Source organism: Tympanuchus pallidicinctus, unplaced genomic scaffold, assembly GCF_026119805.1.
Source record: "Tympanuchus pallidicinctus isolate F22 unplaced genomic scaffold, pur_lepc_1.0 scaffold8, whole genome shotgun sequence".
Taxonomy (NCBI): domain Eukaryota; kingdom Metazoa; phylum Chordata; class Aves; order Galliformes; family Phasianidae; genus Tympanuchus; species Tympanuchus pallidicinctus.
Genome location: NW_026294802.1, coordinates 10,770,530 through 10,795,583, shown reverse-complemented (window position 1 = coordinate 10,795,583; position 25,054 = coordinate 10,770,530). Strand labels below are relative to the sequence as shown.

The 25,054-nt window shown below is 41.0% G+C and overlaps 1 protein-coding gene across 1 annotated transcript in view; it reads right to left on the bottom strand.

The window, feature by feature from the left end:
* RFX4 (regulatory factor X4) overlaps window positions 1–25,054 on the bottom strand; it is a 91,943-nt gene that overhangs the window by 64,363 nt on the left and 2,526 nt on the right. The window contains exons 2-3 of the mRNA XM_052668593.1: window positions 10,833–10,919; window positions 3,762–3,822 (exon numbers count right to left, since the gene is read on the bottom strand). Of these exons, the coding sequence (XP_052524553.1) occupies window positions 3,762–3,822; window positions 10,833–10,919 (148 nt within the window). The remainder of the gene's footprint in view (window positions 1–3,761; window positions 3,823–10,832; window positions 10,920–25,054) is intronic.

Genomic DNA, 25,054 nt, shown 5'->3' with positions numbered 1-25,054 from the left:
TGCTAATTGGAATGTCAGCTTCCGTGACCAAGACAGGACAGAAAGAAAAGCAGTTAATTATTTCTGCTCATATCTGATGAATTTTTCTCTTTTTCTCCTCTCTTTCACAGAGAATCATTAGTCTGACACCGAACAATGCTCCATTATACCTGAACTTTTTTTTTAATGATCAAAACCCCATCTTGCTCCACTTCTTTTATTTTCCTGTCTTTTATGTAACAACTTTATCATGTTTTGAATTCAGCCTCATTCTGCAGTGTTGTAGGAAAATAATGAACTCAACCTGCTACCTAACAAATTTCTATCAGAAATAATGTATATATAACATTTTAAGTGCCCCAATAAAGCCGTGTGAAATCCAGTAGTTCACAGTAAGACCTTTTGTACCACTACAGTATAGCAATAAAACCCCTAAATCCTTCCACAATAGTGACAATTTTACCTGTCTCTATTAGTGTTCCCCCCTTTATATTTACATACTTCTAGAATAAATGACATTATTATATATCAGAGTTGTGTTCATAGTGTAGTCTTGTTTCTAGGTTGGAAGGCAACAGAACAGCTGTGATGTTATCATTTCTAATTACACAAAGGATTCTGGAATAGATAATTTGAGGTATTATAACTGTTTCTGTAAAACTGCTAATCTTGGGAGAATCCATTGACTAAAGTGTGCTTTACTTTTTTCTTTTTCTGTTCTTTTTTGGCATGTTGTAGAAAATACAATAATTTTTTGTTTGTTTCACCTTACCAACATTGTTATTATTTTGTGCACCAAATAATTGTAAGCCACCAAGCTACATGGACTTGAGCTGTCTTGGCTTTTGATAATTCGGTGTTGAGAGAATTAGACACACACACACCCCAAACTGAAGTGAAATTACACTACAGTTTGGTCAACCAGCTCGCCAGGGAAATAATGGCAAATGTTTGAGAGGACTACTTAGCAAGCTGTAGCTATGCAGATAATTATAAACACAGGAACAAGAGAGAAGAACAGAATACTAGGTATTTGAATCTTCATGCCTTAATAGTTAACATTCAGGCTGGTGCATGTTCCTGGACGATAATTGCAGAATGACTGCATTTACCTGGCCTTTCACTTCATTTTGTGTCATCAGCCAAACTAAACGAAGCAAAAAAACATCATTCTTATTTCCAGGAAAGATATCTAGCCAGGCTGACAGTCAGCCAGACACACTTCTAAATCCTCAGCTAGATCTTCTCCTCTTTTATAGTGTTCAGTGTACTTCCCATTTGGAGAGGCATAAACATTACAGATAGATCCCCATGGGATTGGCGTTCTCTCTTTTCACTAAGATGTCAGACAAGAAATAAATAATAAAAGCAAAGTCAATAGGAATAATATGACAAAAATTACATATTTCTCTTACGATTTGCTTCACTTTCCCTGCCACTTTCCTTCTTTTTCCTTGCTACTGACATTTCCTCTGTTTCTTTTCTCCACTGCTCCCATGACTCCATTATTTATGAACGATAGTAGCACCTTACAGTAAAAAACAGAGACAGGAGACTCAGGTGGTGCTTCCATTTGCCAGAGCAAGGTAATTTCAGTACCTTGCCCTTGGAATCTAGGCAGTAAGTTATCCCAGAACTTCTAGCACTTGAATCTTGCTTAGAGATTCCTGCAAGAAGGTAGGATGCATGCTTACTCGAGGCATATTCAGGTAAATTTCATTTTTCATCTTTTCTGACTGTGCAAAAACTTGATTTGAGCCCTGAGCAGGCAAAACTGTCGAACAAGTAGGGCCAAACCTGTGGGAAACAATCAGTGCAGCTTTTGCACAGTGCTGACCACAATCATTTACCAACCTATGGGTTGCTATGTGCTACCACAGTACAAATAACCTGATGGTAATGTGTCTGGCTGGAAACATCTTCACTCCCAAAACAAGCTTTCTGCTTTATAGCATTTTGATCACAATGTTTGAGCTTCTAACTTTATTTTAATGTAAGAAATGCAGAAGCATGGTTTCTCCAGGCAACCCCAATTCAAAGCTGCAGTACTGAGACAGAAAAGTGTATCGAAGCCAAGAAAAAACTTTCATATGAGACAGCTACTAAGCTGGCAAGCTATTACCTGTAGGTCTATTAACAAGTGAGTAAATCATATTATTCAGTTTGACATTAGCTAAAGAAGTTAAACTTGAAAATGTCAGTGATTTCTGTTTCCTCATGTGTTTTGAATGGAAAATGGAATGAAGGATATTGCAGATGCTCCAGAAGTCTCAAAAGGGACAATTTCTAACCTACCAAAAAGTGTAGGAAGCGTTACACAACAGGCAGGTAGTAAGCCAATCCACTAGCAAAGGGGAAGGGAAGATGACGTAAGCAGATTTTCTTTTTTCTTTGTCCAAAATTCTGGCATTCTATTGCAAAAACTGCTGAATGAGTATTAGTGTTTGCCCCACATTCCAGCAGGGCTCAATATCCCAGGAGTTTAGGGATTTGCTAATCTTTATGACTGAGGAAGCTTGAAAGTATCTGGCAAAAGACCGTTAAGAGTATTTGCATGTTTTCTGTTGGGAACATATCACTGGCATGTTCTAATGAACTCTGACTTCTTGGCTACTATGCTACCTGCTCCTGTGGAAAAGACTCTTCACTGAATCTGCTGCAAAATAAACTCTGTTCTGAATTTGGACTGGTAAGCCATGGCTATTATTTCATTTTATCCAGATCATTCTCACGTGAATAATAGAAAATAAGAAAATACATCTACATAATTTCCCTACTATTTTATTAATTTTTTTCTCTATAGTCACTCCCCTTCTTTATTCACATTTCCAAAGCTTCTGAAAGCATCTTGGTTGTACAAATATGCAAAAAGAAGTAATCATTCAGAACTAAGAGCCTTTATTTATATTTACATATCTCACTATTTGCACTGAAAGTGTCTGCAAATTCAGCAAGGCAAAATATTGAATATTTGCAGCAACTTATTATGAATCCTCCTACAGATTTTGTTCTTTTGAAATCTAAAATTTAACTGATCAACTTTAAAGAGAACATAAATGGAATTGTCTGAATCTCATGAACTGATTGGTTTATTCTTTGCTATTTATTCTGTTAGGTTTCCCAAGAGGTTCACAGAAGAAAAAAAAATCATTTTTCTAACATTCTCTTAAAAGCAAAAAAACCCACCAATCTAATCCTAAAAGAACTACCTACAGGTGATGCAAAGACCTGTCTTCAAAAGACTTAAAGCAATCTAAGGAGCATGAGATTTCAGATAGCACGCTCTGAGGCTTGGCAGACTTCTCTGTAACAGATCTCTGTTCTGCCAGACAGAAGAACCTCCTGGAAAATGATTGATCACTTGTCATCTTCTGTGCTAATGTCTAAGATTTCATTTTAGTAAAACAATCAGAAAAGGTAGACATCATCACACACTGAAGCAATCACAAGTCTCAAACAAAATTCTCTGTATTAGTTTTCTTTTTGTAGTAAGTACAACAAAGAAGATGAACCACAAATTACCAACTGGCAAGGTGACAAGCAAATATGGCAACTGGGTTTTCTAAACTGTATCAGAGCTCTCTTATATTCAAATAAATCTCATCAGAGTAGGATATTTGTTGAGAAGCATTACATAGGATGCTAATGAGCAAATTAAATACATACAGTAAAACTATCTTTAAAATTCTATAAGATGTCCAAGATCTCTATTCACTTCCGTTCAAAAAAAGATAAGGAAAGATTGTAACAGGTCACCCTGTTTTTTTTCAAAGGCATCTTACCATTGCAGAGTAGCGGGAGTTGAGTGTGGTTTCGATGCTCTATTATTTTCTTTTTCCTCATCTGTTAAGAAACAAAAGAATACTATTTAATTTCAGTGAGAACTACTCAGGCAGTGTGAAGTTGTAAAGGATTATCTGATCAAAAATGTTCTGAAGTGTCAAAGCTTTCCCAAATTCTGACTGAAGAGTAGAAATGTAAACTCGATGCTCCCTAAGTTATTATCTACAGATACTGCTTAAGACAACAAAGCTTGCAAACTTCTCTCACAGCGGGAGTGGGGCGTTGTGTAGAAATGATGACACTGGAAAGCATAAGTGTATATAAAAAAGAGAGACTCTTGAATCTCTAGCAACGCGTCCAAATACAAAAAAAAAAACTTTCACCACCTTTAATGGAACAGCTGCCTAATCTGCTTTTTCTTTATCCTTCAATTAGATGAGGCATTTAACCTTATGGTTTTCTTCTACTGTGGTGATCCTGACGTATGACAAACACTAAGTGTTTGTAAATTTACAAAGCTTAATTAAAATTGAAGTTAAAAACATTCTGTAATACAGTTTATTTCTTTTCAGGTAATTTTCTGATGATAGTATTCTCTATTTACTCTCTGTTAACTCTTTGATTTGCTTTCCAAAAAGCTTGATAAAAGATGAATAAAGACATTGAAAGTAGAACTGTTTTAAAAGATTGGCTTTTTTGCCAGTTCACATTAGTTCTTTTAAGAAAAAAGAAGTATATATAGAATAATTCCTATTAAACCGTGATTTGCAAAGTGTATGAAGCTTCCTAATTGAGAGTCTGAAGCACAACCAGCTTCTCCAGAAGGCTGTTCTATGGAAAGCACTGTTGCTTCAGGTTCAGTTGGCTATTTTTACAACTTTGTCCCCAGCGAATGCACGAAGAGTAGAAAGCTTAGATACCTAAATGAGGTAAAACCACTGTATTGTTACACTGCATTTCTAGAATCATTTCTTTGTGCAATTAATTTTTAGAAATTACATAAGCCAGCTTTTAGGATGTCGAACTTTAAGGCAGGCAGAATATCTCCTCAGAATACCAGACCCATTTGGGAGGTCTATTGTGCAATGCCAACAATGGGCACACAGAAATAAAACCCCACTTCAGAACACGCTACCTCCGCCCCTCACAACACAGTGCTTCTTCCATGACATTCAGTGTTAACTGAACATCATCTAGCCAGGGAGGCCGGGCCCTGAACATCAAGAAAATCCAAAATTACAGTTATCCACAGACACTGGGGCAGCCCCTCTTCTACATCTGCATGACAATGGGTCTCTAATTATTGGACCGCACACTCCTTCCTTGCCTTTCTTGGCCCGCTTTTATTCAGCCCTAAGGACCAACATACACATTTCAAATCACTTTTAAATTGTGTTTTTTGTTTGTTTTTCCTAAACAAATGGTTCGCATGCAACAAACCTTGGGCACACAGGGCCTGAATGCCGAGCAGCCACTGCAGGTTGCATGAACACAGCCTGGACTTTGGGAGACAGAGCAGTGCAGCACAGACTTAAACCAGAGGTGGATAAAATAGTTGGGGCCATACCCACAGTTAGTCTCAGCAATTTATTGTGGGCAGTAAACTGCTTGTGAGATGGGGGAGTTCCCCTGGTTTTGTAAAGGAAATAAAGCTGGCAGCTGTGGGAGCGAGCGAGCCTGGCAAACAGGGATGGGTCTGCGAGCATGGGAGGTCACCAGTTTGCCACCAGTCACTGTAAGAGCAGCACTACAACACCTTCCTGTTGACTGTGGAATTTTCTGGCCTTTGACAGTGCATGAGAGACGTCAGAGTGAGATACAATAATTAAAGCTGCTGCTCCTGTGCACTGGCAACGTGCAGGGGCTCCGTCTCAGCCCTGCCACCTTCTTATTCAGAATAAGGCTATTGCTTCCCAGTTGAAAGTCGTCTGTTTTCTTAATCACCTTTTCCTCTGTCAGTATCAAACCCTTACACACTGCTTTAAGTTTACACTGTGGCTTAAACTTCACTGGAAATTGCTAGGGAGGTACAAACTGAAAAGGCTGGGTGCCACTGATCTCAGTAACCACTGATGTAACTAAGATGCAGTAATCCTAAACTGCCTTTGTCTGTTAAACCAACAGGTGTTACAGTTCCCCCACCAACCTTCTCCCCACTCCAAACAGAACTTCTGACTATATTTAGTGATTTAAGGGGGTTAACATGCAAAGGTCTATCACTTACACTAATTAGATTTGATCTTCTCCTGCATATGTGGCACTCTATCACACATCAAACCAATATCCAAATTAATAATTGGTCTCTGCATCCCTTCTACCCATCCTTTGGCTGTTTCACAATCACATTAAGACCCGTGAACAGGTGTTTTACCTAACCTGCCCTCAGACACTCTCCAAGCCATCCATAGTCAATCAGTTCCTCTCATAGAAGGATGTGTTTTAACCACAAAAGCTAATGGTAAGATTACAAACTACAGTTTAAATCCCTTTTCTCAGCTGTGTATGTTTCCCGGTGATTCTTCAAGATGCTTCAGCACCCTCCACTAATTGGCTGTAACAAGTAGGAGAACAATGTACTTTGAACTTCTTTGCAAAACTTCTCTGAGACTCGCTTTCCATCAAAATATTTAGCGCATGAGCAACTGCATTTTCAACACAATTAAAATATTCATAATCTTTCCCATATCTTCCCCAGAATCAAGCCTCTGCAAAATAATATAGAACTTCTATTCATTTTCTGCCTATGAGCCAGATATCAGCTAAAATGTTTCTCATTTTCACTAGATTTTGGACAAAATATTTATTTTTATTAAATACATGGATAGAGTTGTACATAGGGTAAGAATGGATGAGATCTAGAAATATAATCATTCAGTATTAAATATAAGAGTGCTGTACAACCATATAATCTCACTCGATAATTTACAAGCAGAACAATAGCTATCCCTATTCCTTATACTTTATTTGGTAGCAGGGCACCTAATGGTTTCCCTAATGAGCAGGGAAAGTTTTGCATAAGTCTTGACTCAGGCCTGGTCCCCGAATTGTTTGTACTGCATCAAAGATATAAAGAATACTGTTCTCCCTTTTTCTTTCTCTTTTCCTTTTCCTTTTTCTTTCTGTCATTTTATCAGAACCCTTCACAGAACCACTGTGTGCTGAAAGGAACCTTTAAAGTTAAATACTTTAAAAATCTAATCCATTTTGTAAAGAAGTGAAGTAATGACGTGGAAAAGAAGTCTTGTTTCAAGACACTGTCAAAGAACAGACATCACAGTTCTTCTCTGACAAATGCTGAAGGACTGAAAGACATCAGCAAACTAATGTTGATGTTCATCTCTGTCATAACTACAGTGGAATTAGAGCTCTTCTTTGTACTGCAGAGGTTAAGAAGAGTCTTGTACTTTCCCAGGCTGCTTGTACTTGTCTCAAAGAACCTCCACGGAGCTAAGACAGTTTTAGTAGCTTTACCTGAATAAAATCCTTCACATAGTTCACACACCTCCACATTTTTCAGATGAATAGCCCCTGCCCCTGTAGCCTCAGCAGCCCAAGTTCTGACTGTTCTCAAAAGTGATTTGCCCTTTGCTAACATGAATTAAGGGATGGTAAGAAGCTGCTTAACCTCATACTTCCATGTAAATGTAAGCAAGATACAGCCTTGTTAGCATGAACTCTGTGCTTTAAAAAGTAATGTGATTTCTTTTAAACTACCTGAGAAACATAGAAGAAGTGTAGATCCAATTCAATAAGCATGACTGGGAAATCAAGAATTTTTCCTCAAAGAAAATGTCAACAAAATCAAGTAGCTCTTCTTTTAAGTGGATGTTTTTCAACCAAAGGAAAGGTAGGTTAGTTCAAGCAAACAAACAAAAAAGCGAAACTATTTGATAAGATTTCCATTTTAACCAGTTTCAACACTGATTTTAAACACTCCTTTTGAAGAGGAAAAAATAGTATGAATCTTTTATCTTTTCTGAATTGTCTACACATTCACATTCCAAAATATACAAAATAATTTGGACAAGGAGCCCTTCCACTTCATCACATAACATCATGACTCCTTGCACAGAAAACTGAAGTTGAAACTTTCACAATCCTTAAATTGTATTCTTTCATACCCCTATTTCAATTTTGGAGAATCTGGCTTAAGCAGATTCAGAAAATGTTTTTTTCTTTCCAATATTAGATATGAGATCGTACCATTCCATTTTCCTGTTGATCTTTTGACTAGCATGTGGAAGTGGTGAAAGGAGAAATACTTAGAAAACTGGAAACTGAAGTAAAATTATCCTATAATTTTTATATTAGAGTGCAAATGCTTTGTTTTGGGAAAACACATAAAAGGTCCCAAGAGGGTAAGAAGCACTCAAAAACAGCAGTGAGCATTGCTTTACAACGTCATACAGGTTCAACGGACCTGGAGACCAGGAGGAAAATGGAAGAGTGTAAAGGACTTCTGTGGCCCAATGTACAGTTCTGCCATGTGCTCCAACGGTAGAAAAGGTTAGAGTGAAACGATCACTTGTCCTAAAACCCTATGAACTGTAAAAACACGCAAGAAAAAATAAGTCATAAAAGCAGGCTGATACTGAGTAAGAAATCAGTGGAAATCTTCACAGTCTTCCTTAGTGGATGCACATATCCACCCTCCAAAAAAACATTAACAGAAAAACAAAGCCACATTTGCTCTACTAACATCCAACCAAAAACTACCTGATGTATTTAGGAAAACAAACAAATTCAACATCACCAATAAATCAAGAGGAAGATGAATGATGCCTTATTTTGGCTGTGGATGAAAAACAGGAGATCTGGTGACCACAGCAACTTGACCACCATTCTGAGAAATTCAAAAGTCAAGTAGGTTTCCCCAAAATATGTTGTCTCCTGCTGCTTGAAAGTGTATGACAGCAGCTGGACAAAGATGGACATGATGCTTTGGAAACTTCTTGGGCACTTTTAGGAAAACCCAAAGACTAGGAAGGACCACATAATATGATATGATTCTTCCTAAGGGGAAACACCTACTTTTTTCTAGATTTCACAGATTATTGGTCTTCTTGTTGCTAGGCAAATGGCTTATTTTTCTTTCCTCCTCTTCTCTTACTCCTCTCTTTCGTGCACACAAAAACAAGGATGGCTTTTCAGGTGAATTAATTCTCTGATCTACACTGCAAAAATGTCAGTATTTGTGCAATGGAAACAGCTAGATGAACTGGTTATAAAAAGGAAGCAGGATTAAACGAACACTTTCGTTCTCATTTGAGTTTCCATCATGTACTGCGACCAAGCATTCTGCACACAAAGTGTGGGATACATTCAGTGACGTATTTATCAGTTTTACATTTGCTGCCATGTGTTTTCATTACTTTTCCCTTAATTCCAGCACCAGAAGACAGAATGAACAACCATCCTGTCTCCTCAGTGCTGCTCTGTGAAATACCTGCTCTTAATCACGACAGTAGGTTCACCTACTGACTCTGGGGACGTGAAAGTTTTTCTGTGCACACATTCAAGCCACAAGCACATATAACAAACTGCTGATAGTTTTGCTACAACCTATGTAGAGTAACAAATCTAAAAAAAGAATGTAGAAGGGAACTCATAAAATAAACTGTGTTGGTTTGGGGTTTTTTTGTTTTTTTTTGTTTGTTTGTTTATTATATAGCTAATTGTATTAATTTATTACTCTGATATTGTGAGTCTAAGGAAAAGCCCACTGAAGTCAATAGAATCAAATCATGCATTCAGACTCTGTTAAGAATCAGAAGTCACATCTCAGTCATTACAGATTATTTCTGTCATGTTCTTAGAAGCAGCAGATAGAGTAAAATGAATGTAATAAGTTGCACAAAGGTTGTCATAAAATGCAAATTAACAACCATATGTTTTATTTTTTTCAGTACCATTTGCTAATTTCTTATTTCGCCAAATAAAAACAGAACACCTCCAAAACCCAAACCTGTCAAATGTTATTATCTTTGAGGATTCTCTTCTGCTGTTCTTAGTATGGGAGTCATGTTTCTAACACCTTCTTTCTTCCTCAGAAGAGATATCTCTTCAAAAGAGACTCCTGGGCAAATAAGCACAAGACCCCAGCATAGAAAATTCTGTGAACAGCTGAAGCTTTGTGCTGCAAGGCATGTAATTCTACAGTGATATCAAAGAGTAGTTTTCTTAAAATGAAAAAAAATAAATGCAAAAATGGATGATCAGCATTAAGATGTATTTAAAAATTCAGTTTCAAAACTTATGTGTCTTTATTCTATACAAAATTGTGTCTTTCTGAATGGAAGAATTCATTTTGCATTAATATCTTGTAACCAAGTAATGCTGAAAGTATAGAAATGAAAAATGACCCTAAGAGTATTTTTCTTCACACAACGTAAGTAAAATAGAAATCAAACAAAAACAAGATGGTAAACTAAAATTTGTATTACAATTTTAAATAGAAAAAAAAAGGTTATTTTGAGGTATTTGGAGGTACTTATAATTACCTGCTCTTGTTAAAAAAAAATAAAATCAAAAGCTAAAATTACTTTAAGTAGGAGAAATGAGAAAAAATAGCTAGTGTGAAATTACCTACATTTATAATTGTTTCCTCTCAATGACTAAAGGGAAGCAATACCATGATTCAATATATGATTTTTTTTAATCTGACGATTTTTTACTTCTTAAAGAATTTATTTGTGTGACTCAGTATTGAACAACAATTATTTTTTTTCCTGTATTTCAACTGCCTGGTGTTCACCAGTGAAAAGCAAAACAGATACTTTTAGTCATGAGCAACTGCTAACAGTGCATTTTAGAGGTCACCCAACCTCTATTCAGGGACACACACATTCTTCTGGATGTTTTAACTCATAGATGGTATTAGTTCTTTTAAACAATGGGAAGTAACCAGTGTTCCAGCAAAAACACTGATAAAACTTTTGGACGTGTCAGAGAGCCAACTCTTCAAACTACTGAGTACCAAAAATACTATGAGGAGATACATATATGTAATAGAAGGAAATTAGCACTTAGACATTTTAACATGCACTCCGAATTCATGAAAATTTACTTACTTTCATCATTAGAAACGTTCCCCAGAGAGGTGTGATTGGAATAGCGTTTGTTTTCACTTTCATTGAGACACCGTTCAATCCAACTCTCTGCAAAACAACAAAGTTGCTCTTTTTGGTGTTTGTCTTTGCATAGAAAATAAACTTCCAACACATTAAACTAAATAGAGCGCTGTTTTCCAACAGATGGTCATCTGTAGCATTTCTGTTAAAACAAGCTCAGATGGAGGTTCTTTAGCAAGAAAATCTTTTCAGCTTCCACAGCCAGCTGTTGCTTTTTGCCGGCTCTTTTAGTTGGGATTTTTTTCTTCTGTGTTTTCTGTGTTTGTTTTTTGTTTTGTTTTTGTTTTTACAACAACAGAGGCCAAAACACTTCCGTGTATACAACAAAGGTCTTTAGGATTTTCTCTCCCCTCCCCATCACTTGATGTATTAAAAAATAATTACTGCCTCGTGAGCAACTGAAATACACCAACTGCATTGATTTCTACGTCTTTGTCTGGCAGACTTATGTACCTGAACGTTTCCAGTGCTCTTGTGAGGGTGGTTCACACATGTAAATCATTCCTGTGGATTTTTGTTACAGCGGGGCTCAAACTGTGCTCACTGAAATCCAGTCTTACAACCTCCTTTGTGCTGCTGGATTCTTTGGCTCTAACGAGATCATTTCCAGGTACGAGACCAAGGTACCAAGTCAGGAGCCCTTGTGCTACTGAAACCTTTGTAAGTCCTCAGCTGTTCCCATCCTCCCTCTTTTCTTACTTCCTATTTATTCCCCCCAGTCAGACGAAGCGCAGCATTACATCGATTTGACTCTGCTGTTCCTCCTTCTGGAAGTTATAACATACACCCCCTGATGATTTTAGAGGATGCACCAGGCTCAGCAGAATTTACTGTTACAGATCTTCAGGGCAAAAGTCACACCTTCCTTGGACAAAAGCATAAAATACAAGTCCTAGTGTGTTTGCTTCAAATTCCTGGATGCTACCATGATAAACCGATCCTTCTGTAAGACTATTTTTTCAAGGGCAGAACTCACTGTGGTCAAAGCAAGAAAAGCAAAGGGCAGGTGGGAAGCTGTGGTAGCCCCGCAGCTTACAACAGGAAACCTCCCCACTGAGCAAAGGGATACACAAGAAATAAGGGGAAACAGGCCTCCCTTCAGCAAATTGCTGCAGCCAGAAATACCTTCAAAGGGATGGAAATGGATGCAGAGTGTTTTCCATAAGCCGCCCCCAAGGCCGCCAGGCTACCTGCATGGAGCTGCCAGCCAGGGAAAGCCACAGCAACAGGCCCGAAGGGAAGGCAGGAGCCCAGCGAGAGCTGCCTGTGTGTTTTACAGAAGGCAGCAGTTGGTAACACTTCATTTCAGGAATGCAGAAAGGGCCCGCTGAGAACTCCTCAGGGCAGTGCTCCAGGCCCTGACACCAGGTGCAGGCACTGCTGTTCTGCACACTCCCAGTGCCCGGGCAGCCCAAGAGAGGCCACAGCAGCTCCAGGCCCTCCCCTGCCCTGTTTGTTTGCATGCACACCTGCAGCGGAGCCCATCGCTGTCAGCACGAGCCCATCATGCCATTAAAGCACCCTGTGCCTCATGACTACGCAGCCTCTTCGCTGCAGCTTAGTCTTTGAGGTGTGGCAAATACCCACACTTCCCCCAAAATCAGCCAAAATAACTTCGTGGATTTATCAGGATTTTTTTTTTTTTTTTTTTTTTTCTTACCATCACACTCCTGGTCTCATATAAAAATCACTTTTACCGACACTGCAACTTCTACCAAGAAAAGCTCTGCAGTGAGGCTGTTGACCCCAAAACCTGCTGGGAACCCAGTGCTGAGGCTTTCACTGCTCCTGCTGCTCAGCTGGGCCCACCAACCCCTTGTCACAGGGCCAACAGGACTGCTCCATGCCAGACCGCCCTTACTGCCCTGGCACTGAGCTAACAGCACCTCTCCTCTCTCATTTTACTAAATTGAGCCCGGGAGGGCTCTTCACACCTCGCTACAAGGCGAAGAGAAACTTTCTGCTGATGACCCCAGAGAGAGGTGCGAGAAGCCTTGGGAAAGGTTACTCTACCTCCTCCTCCTCCTTTCAGTGCACAGCCATGGCCGTACATAATTCCCTTGGCTCCATGCCCAGGCGCAGGGAGCACAAGCAAAGGCAGCTGCCATTAGCGCCAAGGGGAGAGCGATGCCCAGCTCTGCCCTTTCTTTTCCTGCCGTCACCGAGAGCTGGGAAGCTGGGACTCATCCTCTTCCCTCGACAGCAGGGAACTGGCAGCAGCCATCTTTAGCCATGTTCACTAAGTAGCAAAAACAAAGTTTTTAGGTGTCGTTTAGAGTAATTTTCTCATCACCATCCTGATAACTGCATTTAAAGCCCTTTTCATCAGTAAGGAAATTTACACTGCAAGCTCTAACATCTCTGGAATAGGGCACAGTTACTGTTTAATTATGTGCTGCAACTACTTTGGTCCTGAATCATGCCGGTTCAGCTCGTTGCAGCTTGAGTCTGGCTTTGTCTTTGTGGCCTTGCATTTAAATAGCTGATAGAAATTCTTCAGGCCTGAAAAGATACATGACCTGTCTGGCAGGAAAGAATGAAGAAAACGAACTCTTTTAAGTGAAAATGTCAGGCAGTTTATGGCAAATTTGTCAAATTATTTGGCAGATGACAAAATGTGACAACACCAACTAACTGTTTAAAGGCTGCATTATCTCATAAACCAAGAGCTGTAAATATAAGTAAATAAGTATTATAAGAAATTCCTTCATTTAATAAATGTTTTTACTGCTTGTATAAGGATAAAAGTTTTCACAAAGCTTTTAACTGCCAATATTGATAACAGTGCCTGCAGGCATTAAAAGGAAATACAACCAGCTTTGCAGAATTTGAAAACGCTTCCACTGAGACCTGATAGATCCACCATAAACCTGCCATTAAAAAAAAAAAAAAAAAAAAAGGAAAGAGAAAGACAAAGCAAACAAAAAATAAGAAAAGCCAAAACTAAGTCTGTCTTAAAGAAATTGTTTCAGAGCTAATAACATTAGATCCTGCAGCAGCATATTGAACTCACTGGGCAGAGCTCTGTTTGCACTGCCTTGGAGCACAACCCAGCTGCAGAGTCAGAAGGAGGCACCCACAGCTAACCCTTGCTGTCTCTTGACTGAGTTTTCATTACACACTGCCAAGGCTGATTGTCAGTCCATGTATGATCTAGAAAGATAACAAGTTACGCAATATGACAGGAGCCCAAGTTAGTGCACTTGGACCTTACTAATCAGTCACACAGTCATGGAATGTTCAGGTAGTGGTCAAGCAGAAGCGTGTATGAGACCTGGTAACAATGAATGACCAAGACATTATGTGGAAAACCCAAATATCTAGTGAGACATGCATGTATCATAAGGTGTATTTGACTACAGTGTTTTCAGTGTATCACACTTCCCACTTTCCCTTCTCCCTGGGACTCCTTCCCAGTCTGATCCCCAGCATCTTCACCCTCAGTTGTACTGGCACAATAGTTTGAGCAATGATCAGAACCAGCTAAAAAAACTATCAGGCAAAATAAATTAATTAATATCCACTAGTAAACTGTAGTGTAGACACAGCCTGATAATTCTGCTCTATTACATTGTGTGGAAACTACTATAATTTTATTAGCAAAGAATACAAATCAGGTGCTTTAATGGCATTTTGAAGATGTGCCTTTAAATACTACATCAACTATTTAATTTTGCAAGGATCAGAAGGGAATCATAATGAAGCACAGTAGTCCCTCAGCCTCTGGATACAAATACATGACATCTGTTTCCAACGTGAAGGAAAAGACTCTTCAATTTTCTTACAGAGTAACTCGAAAATAGTTATGATGCAAACAGAAAATATAAATTGTTCCCAATGAGCTGCTGAAGAATGGATTTTTTAAAATTTATGAACTACTTCTGGCCTCTTTTCTTTTCAGTGTTAATCTTGCCAAGCCTCACAAAGCCTCAAGTATAAAAATATTTGTCTTCCATTAAATGTGTCTATCTATGCTTTTAACAACAAGAGTAAACTACAACTGAACTTATTTTTAGGAGTTGGAAGAGCAAAGGTCTGCATGACATTCTCTTGTCCCTGCCAGTCACCAAATGCTCTTCTCTTCATATTGACGCACACATTTGTATTTATAATGGTGTTTTCCCAACTCAGTTGAGAAGGAAGGGCCTGGGGATTCCCCAAAACAAAGGAAAGCACATTAGAGCTTCTCAGGGACAGGAGTTTTCATGAGTTATTAGGAAAGAGGAGAAGCACTGTACCTTAAAGAGATCTTTGACAAATTAGTTGGACAAATGACCTCTTTCAGAAGTCCTGGAAGTCAGTTCTGAAAGGCCTCTCTCCACAGAGCCTGATTCAAGGTGAGGAATACAGCAGAGCTGCAGCGTATTGACAGTATGCTTAATGAGATAATTACTCTGTCTTGTTTGCATAATGATTATTGGCTTAGAATATCTACAGCCCAAAGGGAAAGAAAGAAAAAAAAAAGCATTTCTGTCTACCATGTCTGCCTGGCCAATAGCAAAAGCAACACAAAGGCCACCTGGGCACCAAGATGCAGAGCAGAAGAGGAGACAGGCTTGGTCGCAGCCAATGCTGGCTCCTGCAGCTGCTGTTCTGCCAACTCTCAGAGTTTCTGCAGTGCGAGGATCCCTTGCTCTCAGTCTGCTCTGGCCTTTAGAGGTCTCCATATCCTGCTCAGCTCCAGGCAGGATGGCAGGGGCAGCTGGAGGGGCTGTGTGGTGCAGCTGGGAGGTGAGAACATACCCTGAACCAAGGTCACTGGATGCAGCCCTGGCAGGCAGGCCAATGTCCTGAGGAGAAACTGAGAAGTTTTATGGAGGAAATAAAAAACTCTGTAGTCACCTAATCTGAGCTGCACTTTGCCATACCTCTCAACCCTACAGTGGAACTAACTGTGCTGGATTTCTCTAGTTATGCCCTATCCTGTGAAACTCTGAAATTCTACTAGATGAACACAGCTGATTTAAAAGATTTAAAAAGAGGTTTTTAGCAGTCACAGCATCAGAGCTGGCAGAATTACCAAGTGCTTATTTCATCATGGCCTCTTAAGTTGTGTGGGAATTCTTCTAATAAGCCTTCAGCTCTAGGTCTGCTTCCATACTCCAAACTTTAAAGCGGTTTGTCAACAAGCACGGAGTTTTACTGCATACTCTGCACAGGAACTTTTGTTTCTTCTACGAAAGTTTGCTTGGAAAAAAGCAAACAAAAGTTTGCAAAAAGTAAACAGAAATACAAAAGTTATGCCTCTGGAATAAGTCCCTGCTGTTTGTACACCCAGAGATGTGGTGGACGCTCCATCCTTGGAGACATCCAAGGTCAGGCTGGAGGGGTTCTGAGCACCCTGATCCAGCTGTAGCTGCTCATGTTCGTTGCAGGGATTTGGAGTAGATGGCCTTTAAAGGTCTTTTCCAGCTCATGATCCTATGATGAAACAGAGATATGCTGTGACCCAGATTACTGCCTGAGCCATGCAACAACTTGGATGGCACGGCTGCAACTGTCACACTCATTTTTATTCATGGCTGCTGTTTCTTAGGGCAGATGTAGAAAAAAGTAAAAATTACCTGTGAGCAAAAGGATATAAAAATTTGGATAATGCGATTACCAAAGGGCAACGAAGTTTCAGTGGATTTACAAGAGATCCTATTGAAAAATGAATACTCAGAAGTGATGACAGACATGATTTCACAGTTCCTGTGACAAAGGAGAAACTCTTGTTATGCGTGTAGATCTTATCACCCCTCTAGGTTTTGTATTCATTGTTATGAGAGGGAAGAGTTTCTCCTCTTTTCCTGCAGCATCTCTGCCATATGTCTCAGTACAAAGCTGCTCATCTGGCCTACCAGACCAAGAGGAAGTGATTTTAACCAGCAGATTTGACAGGTAAAAGCCATACCTGAGGTAGCTCAAGAGGCTGACTAATAGCCATTGAATTTCCTATTTCTAGTTTGCTAGTTGATGATGTTAGCCAGATATTACACCTATCACAAAACTGTTTCAGTGGAGTTGATGGGATGATGTTCCACCTTTCTAAAGAAAACCCTTAGTGCCCTGACATTATCTCCAAGTAAATGCTGAGGACTACATGGTTCGTTGATACTTTTACTTGTAGAAGTTAACTTGCTGAACGTTGTCTTAAACACACTACCATCCAACAAGCCCTATTTTTTTTTTTCAAGTGAAGCCTATATCTAGTAACACTACACTGTCTTGTGTCAATTGGTCATATCAACTTAGAGAACAAATCACTACTTTAAAGCAGTCTCCCTAAGGCAAGAGAGACTAGCTCTTTCTATCAGGATGAAGATAAAGCAGGATGCAGATAAAACAGGAATCAGATGCTCATGCTCAGGAAGGCCTGCTCTAGAACCTGATGGCGACTAACTAGAAACAAGATTCATGTGCTGTATTTCCCCTTAGCACTGCTGGTTATCCCTACGTCTGACACTGAGAAGTCTAACCCTGCTGAAGTGGTGTGAGGGCTGACTGCAGCAGTACATTCAGAGCTTTTAAAGAGCTGCACTTTGAATGAAAGCAAAGAAAAATCACCTTCTGAAGCCTCAATCCACTGTAAAAACAAGACCTCATCAAGATCTCCTAGCCTGGCCCCTCTATGTTAGAAACAACATTGTATCCATAATGTGACAGGTCTTGGCAACCACTGGCTCCCATGAAGGGTGTCAAACTTAGCGAAATCAACCAAAACCAAGCAGAACAGGCTATTACAGACAGCTAATCAAACACAGGGAGATCTTGTAAAGTGTAGGTTTAAGCAGATGATATAATCTCCCTTCTCTCTGCTGGCAAGTGAAAGGTTTGTAAGACCACATCAGGGCTATCTTCCAAACACCGCTCTTTCTGATTTCCCCATTGCTCAGACATTCCCAGTTCACAAAACAGCTCCTCTTCGACTGCCGAGGTGGACCTGCCACACAGAGCCTGGTTTCCCTCTTTGGTGCCTCATTTGTTGCCATCAGCTGGCAGGGCACGTATCCTTCAGTTAGCAAGCACGAGCTGTCATGAACATCAAGCTCCACAGGAAATCATGCCGGTGTCCTCCTCGGTTCTACACAGCCATCTCCTGTTCTTCCAAGAGACCTGCTCCTCAGGGATGACAGTGACACATGGCCTTGGTACAGATGGTAGAGCTGCTACCCTGACAAGCTGCCAGATACCTTGGTGTTTTGTTTGTTAATCTAACTTTATTTCGCTTCCAACAGGGCAAAATGTCGGGCACTCTTGTTGCAGTCTCATTTCTTTTGTTCTCATTTCTTGGCATACAGTTTTCTTGGAACTATTTCAGGGTTAATGGACGTTGGTCCAGGGCCTTTACTAAATGTTGGCAGGAACATTTTCGTCCTTTTCCTTGCTCTCGTGATCCTGGTGAAGCATAGTCAGATATGCTATGATATCATAAGAATGTAGAGAATGACTCTTCAATCTCCAAAAACAATTCTGTTTTGTTTTGCCACGTCTACACTCCTTGTGATCTTCCTACTAACTTATTTGGTAAAGTACATTTTTAAAAAATTGGCATACTCTATTCAAAGAGATAAAACAAAAATCACCACAGTTTATCATCATTACACTTATCTAGAACACACGTGTTGGAAAACTGCATTTTACGAGATGCTGCTTTCTTGTTACTCCATATCAAGCAGAAGTTATGCTAAATGCGACACATTCGTTTAAGTACTACATCCACAGGAGGTAACATTCCTTATGAAGAAGTGACATCCCAAATGTAGGGCAAGACAGTTATAAGTCCTAGAATACAGGATTGCTCTGTGTATTGATTCTGGTCTTTAGGGCAGCATCTAACCCAGATCAGACAGGTCTTCTGAAGTGCTGTATGTTCCTTTCTTTGGGATCACATATATTACTATCATATTACTGGCTGAACATGTCTGTTAATCAGGAGTAGCCTTTTCCATCTCTCAGTTACACATCACATGGTATTATCATTCTTTGACAAGTAATTTTCAGCAGACCAGTAGTCACTAGTTATTTGGTGTATTAAGGCCATTCCTCATTTACAGTGAAGGAAATCTCCCTCAGTTCAATTTCAGCCCAGTGGCATTCTCTCACCTAGGATCGCTTAAGCTAATAACACCAGTATTTGATGAGTTCAGCTTTTCCAGGGCACATAACTTGCATGGTTGTGCAACTTACAGCCAATCTTATCATCAGTAGGATGGTTGCAAATACTGTGTGCTTTCCAAGCACCAACTCTGCCTATAAAAAAGAGTTCCCCATGCTTTCATAGCATGAAGCATTACAGATCCTCAGTCTTCCAGGGTCTGCTACATGTAAATGCTACCACCTCCAGTTTATCCACAGGTTCCTTTCAAGAAAATGCAGATATGCCTCTTTGTTGCTTCCAGTTCTATTCTCTCCTACTAGAAAGCACAGAGCTTCTTGATGCCCTTTTTGCTCCACATTTCATTGACTTCTTATATTATACAATTAATGTAAAGCACACTGGAGACCTCCTAAGAGGATGGCTTCACTCCTACGTGCCTGTCTCTACATCCATGATCCTCCTACTCTACAGCAGAAGTCAGCCTCTGTTCACAAGCTGTTTGGGTTAGCATTCCCTCTGCTACCACGGTCCCTCAGCTCGCCAGCATGCATGAGAAGACATAGAGTCTTCAAATCCTTAATTCAGCTCTGCTTCATCAGTGCACAGGGCTGGAGTCAATTGGCTCAACAGGAAGCCTGTGACTCAGCAAGCAACAGGATCTGCAGCGAGTGTCTGCAAAATGCTTCCCTCTGTCACAGGAGCTGATGGACCCAGCAGCCAAGCCAGCTTGGCACAGAAATGGAAGTACATTGGTAATACAGGACCGCAAAGGTGACAAAAAAAATTGAGAGACATAGGTGGAAAATGCAAAAAACACTAGTTGTGGGGCTTGGGGTGGTGAGAGATGAGGGAGAAGGAGTGTTGTTGGAGAGGAGGTGAAAAAGAAAAGAATAAGTAACAAGTAAAAGGATGTGTTAAAAATAAAGGGTGGGAGGAAAGAGAGTAACTATAGAGGGAAATTTTAGAAAATGGGGAGAAAAAGCAGTCAGATCCTGGACTGGAACTACAGGGACCACAGAAATAGGACTACTGTAAACGTTTCTCATAAGAAACAGTAACAGAGAAACAGACGCTTATGTGCATAGAAAACCGAGGTGCAAGGACGCAATCACAGCACTAAAAAGGAGTCACTTGACTGAAGAAGAGTCAGAGATACTGTATTTGCTGAAGTAAAGGCCACCTTCCCTCACTTAATGCACATCCATTCCAAATCTAGCAGTTGCTCGCTACTGCCAAAGGATGCAGCCATTACATTACTCACAACCATTTTGTGAGCAAATACAGCTCTAACCAGACAGAAAAAATGAGCAGTTTCTTTCAGCTCTCAAAAAGCACCCAGAGAATTAGCCGAAAGGACATTGATAAATCGTCATAACGTACTGCCACAAAGACAGCTACCTCACAGAACTAACCCGTGCACTTACAGCATGCATTTCATACTATTAAATTCACAGCTTAAATGTGCTTCCCAGAAAGTCTTCACTCAGTCCCAATGCGTCTAGACTTTCAGATTCACAAACTTTGCACGAATTTGGTTCCTTCCACGCTGTCTCTTCCACCCTTTTAGAAAGTACTATGAAACTGGACCAGTGCTTTTAAAACCACGAGCCTGGCTTTTCTGAGAAGCCTCCAGTCTCCTCTGAACAATATGCAAAGCAAACTCAGGGAGGGAACATGAGAAAAAAGAGAAGTCTTCTTTCCTCCTCCTCTTTTTTTTTTTTTTTTTGCCTAAGACTCACCAAAACAAGAGTCTAGTATTGAATATTCAGCACTGAATACTAACTGCTCAATAGATGGTCTGTTTGCAGAGCTCAAAGTGGAAATGACCCAGCAAGGAGAAGAGGTGAACACGCTGCTCCATCCATGTGATTAAAATGCTCTGCAAAAGCAGTCCTCCCCAGTTCTCCCCACCTCTATTCAATGGAGGCCATTTGCTGCCCCTACCACAACTCATTAAAAAAAATGTTTGCATTAGAGGGGCCCCTGCACAAGTATTGTCCCCATGGCTCTGCGCTTAGGAATGTTAGCTCTGGTGGTGGAAAACCTGTGCTAGCCAGCCTGTGCGACCAGTGGTACCTGTTATTGCTCCACTCAGGAGAAGGGGGAAGCAGAGGGTACCTGCTCTCCACCTGCAGGAGACATGGAGTCAATTTCTCCGGCAGCTGCAGTGCTCTGCAGCAGGTCTTGGAGGCCTCTTTTCAGGACTCCTCCTCAAAGACAGCATCCATTCGTACCCCTCACCCCAAAGCCAGGAAGAAGCAGCCTTTAATGGACACTGCACACATTCCACAGGCCTGCTGCAATTGGTGTGATAACTCTTACTTTGGTTCTCATGTCACATTTTCCTCTTATGGGATGTCCATCCCACCCACTTCAGGCATGCTTGCTGCTTGGGCTAGGTCTGGTGTGCAGAAGCCTAGAGCTGAAGCACCATGCCAAGTGCAAGGAAGGTTAAGCAGAAGCTGCTGCATCTAGCTATGGCACGAGCCAGTGTACCTGAAGGAAGCTCCATCCCTCGAGGCATCCAAGGGGGAGGGGCCCTGGTCAGTCTGGTGGGTGGCAGCCCTGCACAGAGGACAGGCATTAGGTTGGAACTAGATGGGCTTTAAGGTCCCTTTTGACACAAGCCGTTCTGCAACTCTATGAAAGCCCATCACACAAGCAGGAAACTCTTCTTCCAGAGTGGCATAGCTGGGCCCAGACATGGCACCTGCAGAGCAGGACTCTTTGTCCACATTTGCTTGCACCACACTTTTATGGTCTGTACCCAGTCACTGTCGCTTGAGGAGCAGCCGGGGATTTTGTTTCATTGTGTTGGATTTAACTTTCCCCTGAGCATTGGAGATGGCAACAGGTTATACTGGAAAAAACTGTCATTAAACAGTCATTTGCTTAATTAGGACAACCTGCCTTATGAGCAAAAACTGAATGTCAGATAAGGTGGAAATCACATAAGACAGCTTCTTGATGATTTCTTTTTTCCTCTGAAGGATAAGTTTGGGCCTGCTCTCTATGCCCATCCTGAAATTTTATTTAATGAATGACCTATTTCTGCAAGATCCTACAATGTTAGAAAAAACATACAGCCTTTCCTGGTGGTCCTCTGACATGGGGAAGCTTTCAGTCTTGTAGGAAAGCATCATGGGTTGAGGAAAGGATGATACGCGGGGCCTTTTGAGTGAGGTAAGCATTGCTGCCACCAGGGAGGACCAGAACCCATGACACAGGGGTTTCACACAGTGCTGGATGCCACCAGCTCCTGAGTCCCCATCAGTGAAATGAACTCTTGTCTGTTCTGCCCTTCCTCAGCTGCAACTGAGGTGTTTTAGCACTCTGATTTAACCCGTTATTATTGCATTTAGTTTTGTGCATATTTACATTTCTTTCCCACTACCTTCTGATTTCCTTTACTACTTTTTTTTTTTTTTTAAATCTTCTTTACAAATTTTACACAAGCCAGCTCATACCTGCTGGAGAGAAAACGGCAATTACACTGTGTGGTTGACTTAGTGGTCTCACGTGCACACTTACATGCATGTAAGATATTTTTCATGCAATGAAATGAGTTCTGTTCAATCTAATGCTTTTTTAAGTCTTGTGCCAAATAGCCAAGCCAGTGAAAATACCTACAAAGAAAACAGGATAAAGAAGACCTGACAGTAATTCTCTAAGCAGGAAGAGTTTTAAAAGAGAAGAAAGCAAAGCCGAGCAACGAGTTTTATGTCTAGAGACAGCATTCCAGAAAACGACAAGAGTCATTTAGACAACAGTCTAAACCTGCAGTCCTTACTACCAAGGCAGATCTCCTTATCTTCTGGATACGATCTCAACAAGTAAATGAAGAAAAGGATTTTGTATTTCTAAGTGTTTGAGTTCATACTACAGGGCTCACAAGCAGCAGAAATTTACAGAACGCTAACCACTGCATGCCTAGAAAACATGAGAAGTCCCATTATACATGTCTGCTCTGCTGCTCCCAAGTTACCGCCTCAAAATACTCGTGCTGTACGTTTCAGAGAACTTTCACAAACTGCTCCAGCTGTTGAAAATGCACTGTTTCCCATTACCATAATATTTGAGATCCTGAGAAAAAAATGCTCAGGATAAGCTGCTAATTAGTTGTGAACCTGTCATTCGTAGCTGTGAATCATCCACTTGGTTGCTGTAACAAATTCCATTTTAGAGAAATTAAGTTCACTTACCAATAAAAGGGAACAAAGTGCTTAGCTGTAGTTGAAGGGAATGAAACAGCGCTGAGCCCCGCATTTCAGCCTTGAGACAATTTAAGCTGCAAATGAGCTTTTCCTTCGTTACTGGATGCAGCGAGAGCCAAGGTTCTATTTAACCCTCTCCACATTTCCTGATTTCAAGTTTATCAGAAAAGCAAGAATGGGTCAAAAGTACTTCTAACCTATTATTTACACATGGAGAACGTAGAAGCAGGGCTCCTGCAGCAAGCCGTGCCATTTACCAAGCCCCATCTCTAGCACGGGCTAACATTTTGCTTCTAACAGACTGTTTCTTTTTTTGCTCACCTCCTGGGAGAAAATAAATGGGAAGGAAGAACGAAGACAGCCCAGGACTGCTAGTTATGCATGTGAAATAGAGGCAATTAAGTTATTACACACACTTGCTGCCATTAGGAAGGATCGTCATGAGCTGACCCTGCACACCTGCCCTTTGGGGCAGCTACACAGGGGCTTTCAACAGGTGCTTCCCTCAGGGAGAAATTGCAGCATTGGGATCTCTGATAACAAACTATCACAGCTTTAAACACAAAAACTTCCACATGTATGCACAAGCGTGCAGGATCTAGCAGACATGCATAAGCATGTTTTAATGCAAGCATAATAAAAAGCTTACAGAGGTCTCTATTCCTTCATCGACACCGCATTCTCTTCCTGCTCTTGCTATCTATGGGATCGCTCAGCCATCAAATACCCTTTATGCTATCCATCCTCCTAACCCGAGTGTCAGCAATGCGATCGCCTCGGCCGCCGGGCTGCTGGGCTCCAGCAGGGCCGGATCGTACGGGGCATTCATTTCCAGACACAATGAAACCAATGGAAAATCCGGCGCAGATGTGGGGAAACGGACAAGCGGGTGAACTCGGAAAATTCGCAGACCTCCGGGCTCACGGAATTGTGAGCTAATTATTTGGACTTTAATGTCACATCAAGTATCCCCCAAAGGACTGACCCTATATTTGTATTGGTTACACGACAGCCCGCTGCGGCTCTCAAGGCTTTGTTACAAAGCCCCACGCCCTGGCTGTATTTAAGGCCGCCTCTTCAAAAGTCTCCGTGTGAAGAGGCACTACTGCTTCCCCACCGCACGCAGCCCGGTGCTCCCACAATGTCATTTATTTTACCACGGCAAAACCCTTCATAGTGAAATTGTGTCCCAGGGGACGCGTCCCTTCTGACTGCTCCAACTTGCAAAATGTGTAAATTAAGCTCAAAAAACGCAAAACCGCTTCCGTTTGGAGATGCTGCTGATTGTATGGGTGTGCAAACCTTCCTTCTCGGTGACAGCACCAGTGGCTGGAAAGCAGCCTGGTTTCCCACCAGCAAACAAGCTGACAATGCTGATGGGAGCACTGATCTGTGCTTGAGGGCAGAGTCATGGTGACTTTCTGTGGGACAGCTCTAATGCCCAGCACAGGGATCTCACAGCTCACAGAGATCTCCTCTCACCACTTGTAGAAGTGTGGGACCACCAGGGCTGTGGAGCTCTCAGTGCAGTCCCACGGGCAAAAGTGTCATCTGCCTGAAGCAGGAGCCCCTTCTTTAACGAAGCTTTCACCCAAATAAAATCTTGAGGACCATGAGCCCTAAACTGTGACTTAAATAAATGAAATAATTTCCTGCAGCCGTCCAGCCATTCTTATGTAAAATCTTGTTTCGGTTCTTCCCTTTCATCCCTTTAAGGAGCTTTCCCTTAAGGCAGGTAAAGAGCAGACTGCGCAGTAGTGAAAGTCCCGCAATTCCACCTCCCGGTGTATTTTAGAATTCAGACAAGTAAATCATAAAATCTTCCTTCTCTCCGTGTCAGACTTTGAAGGCAAACTTCTTCACTC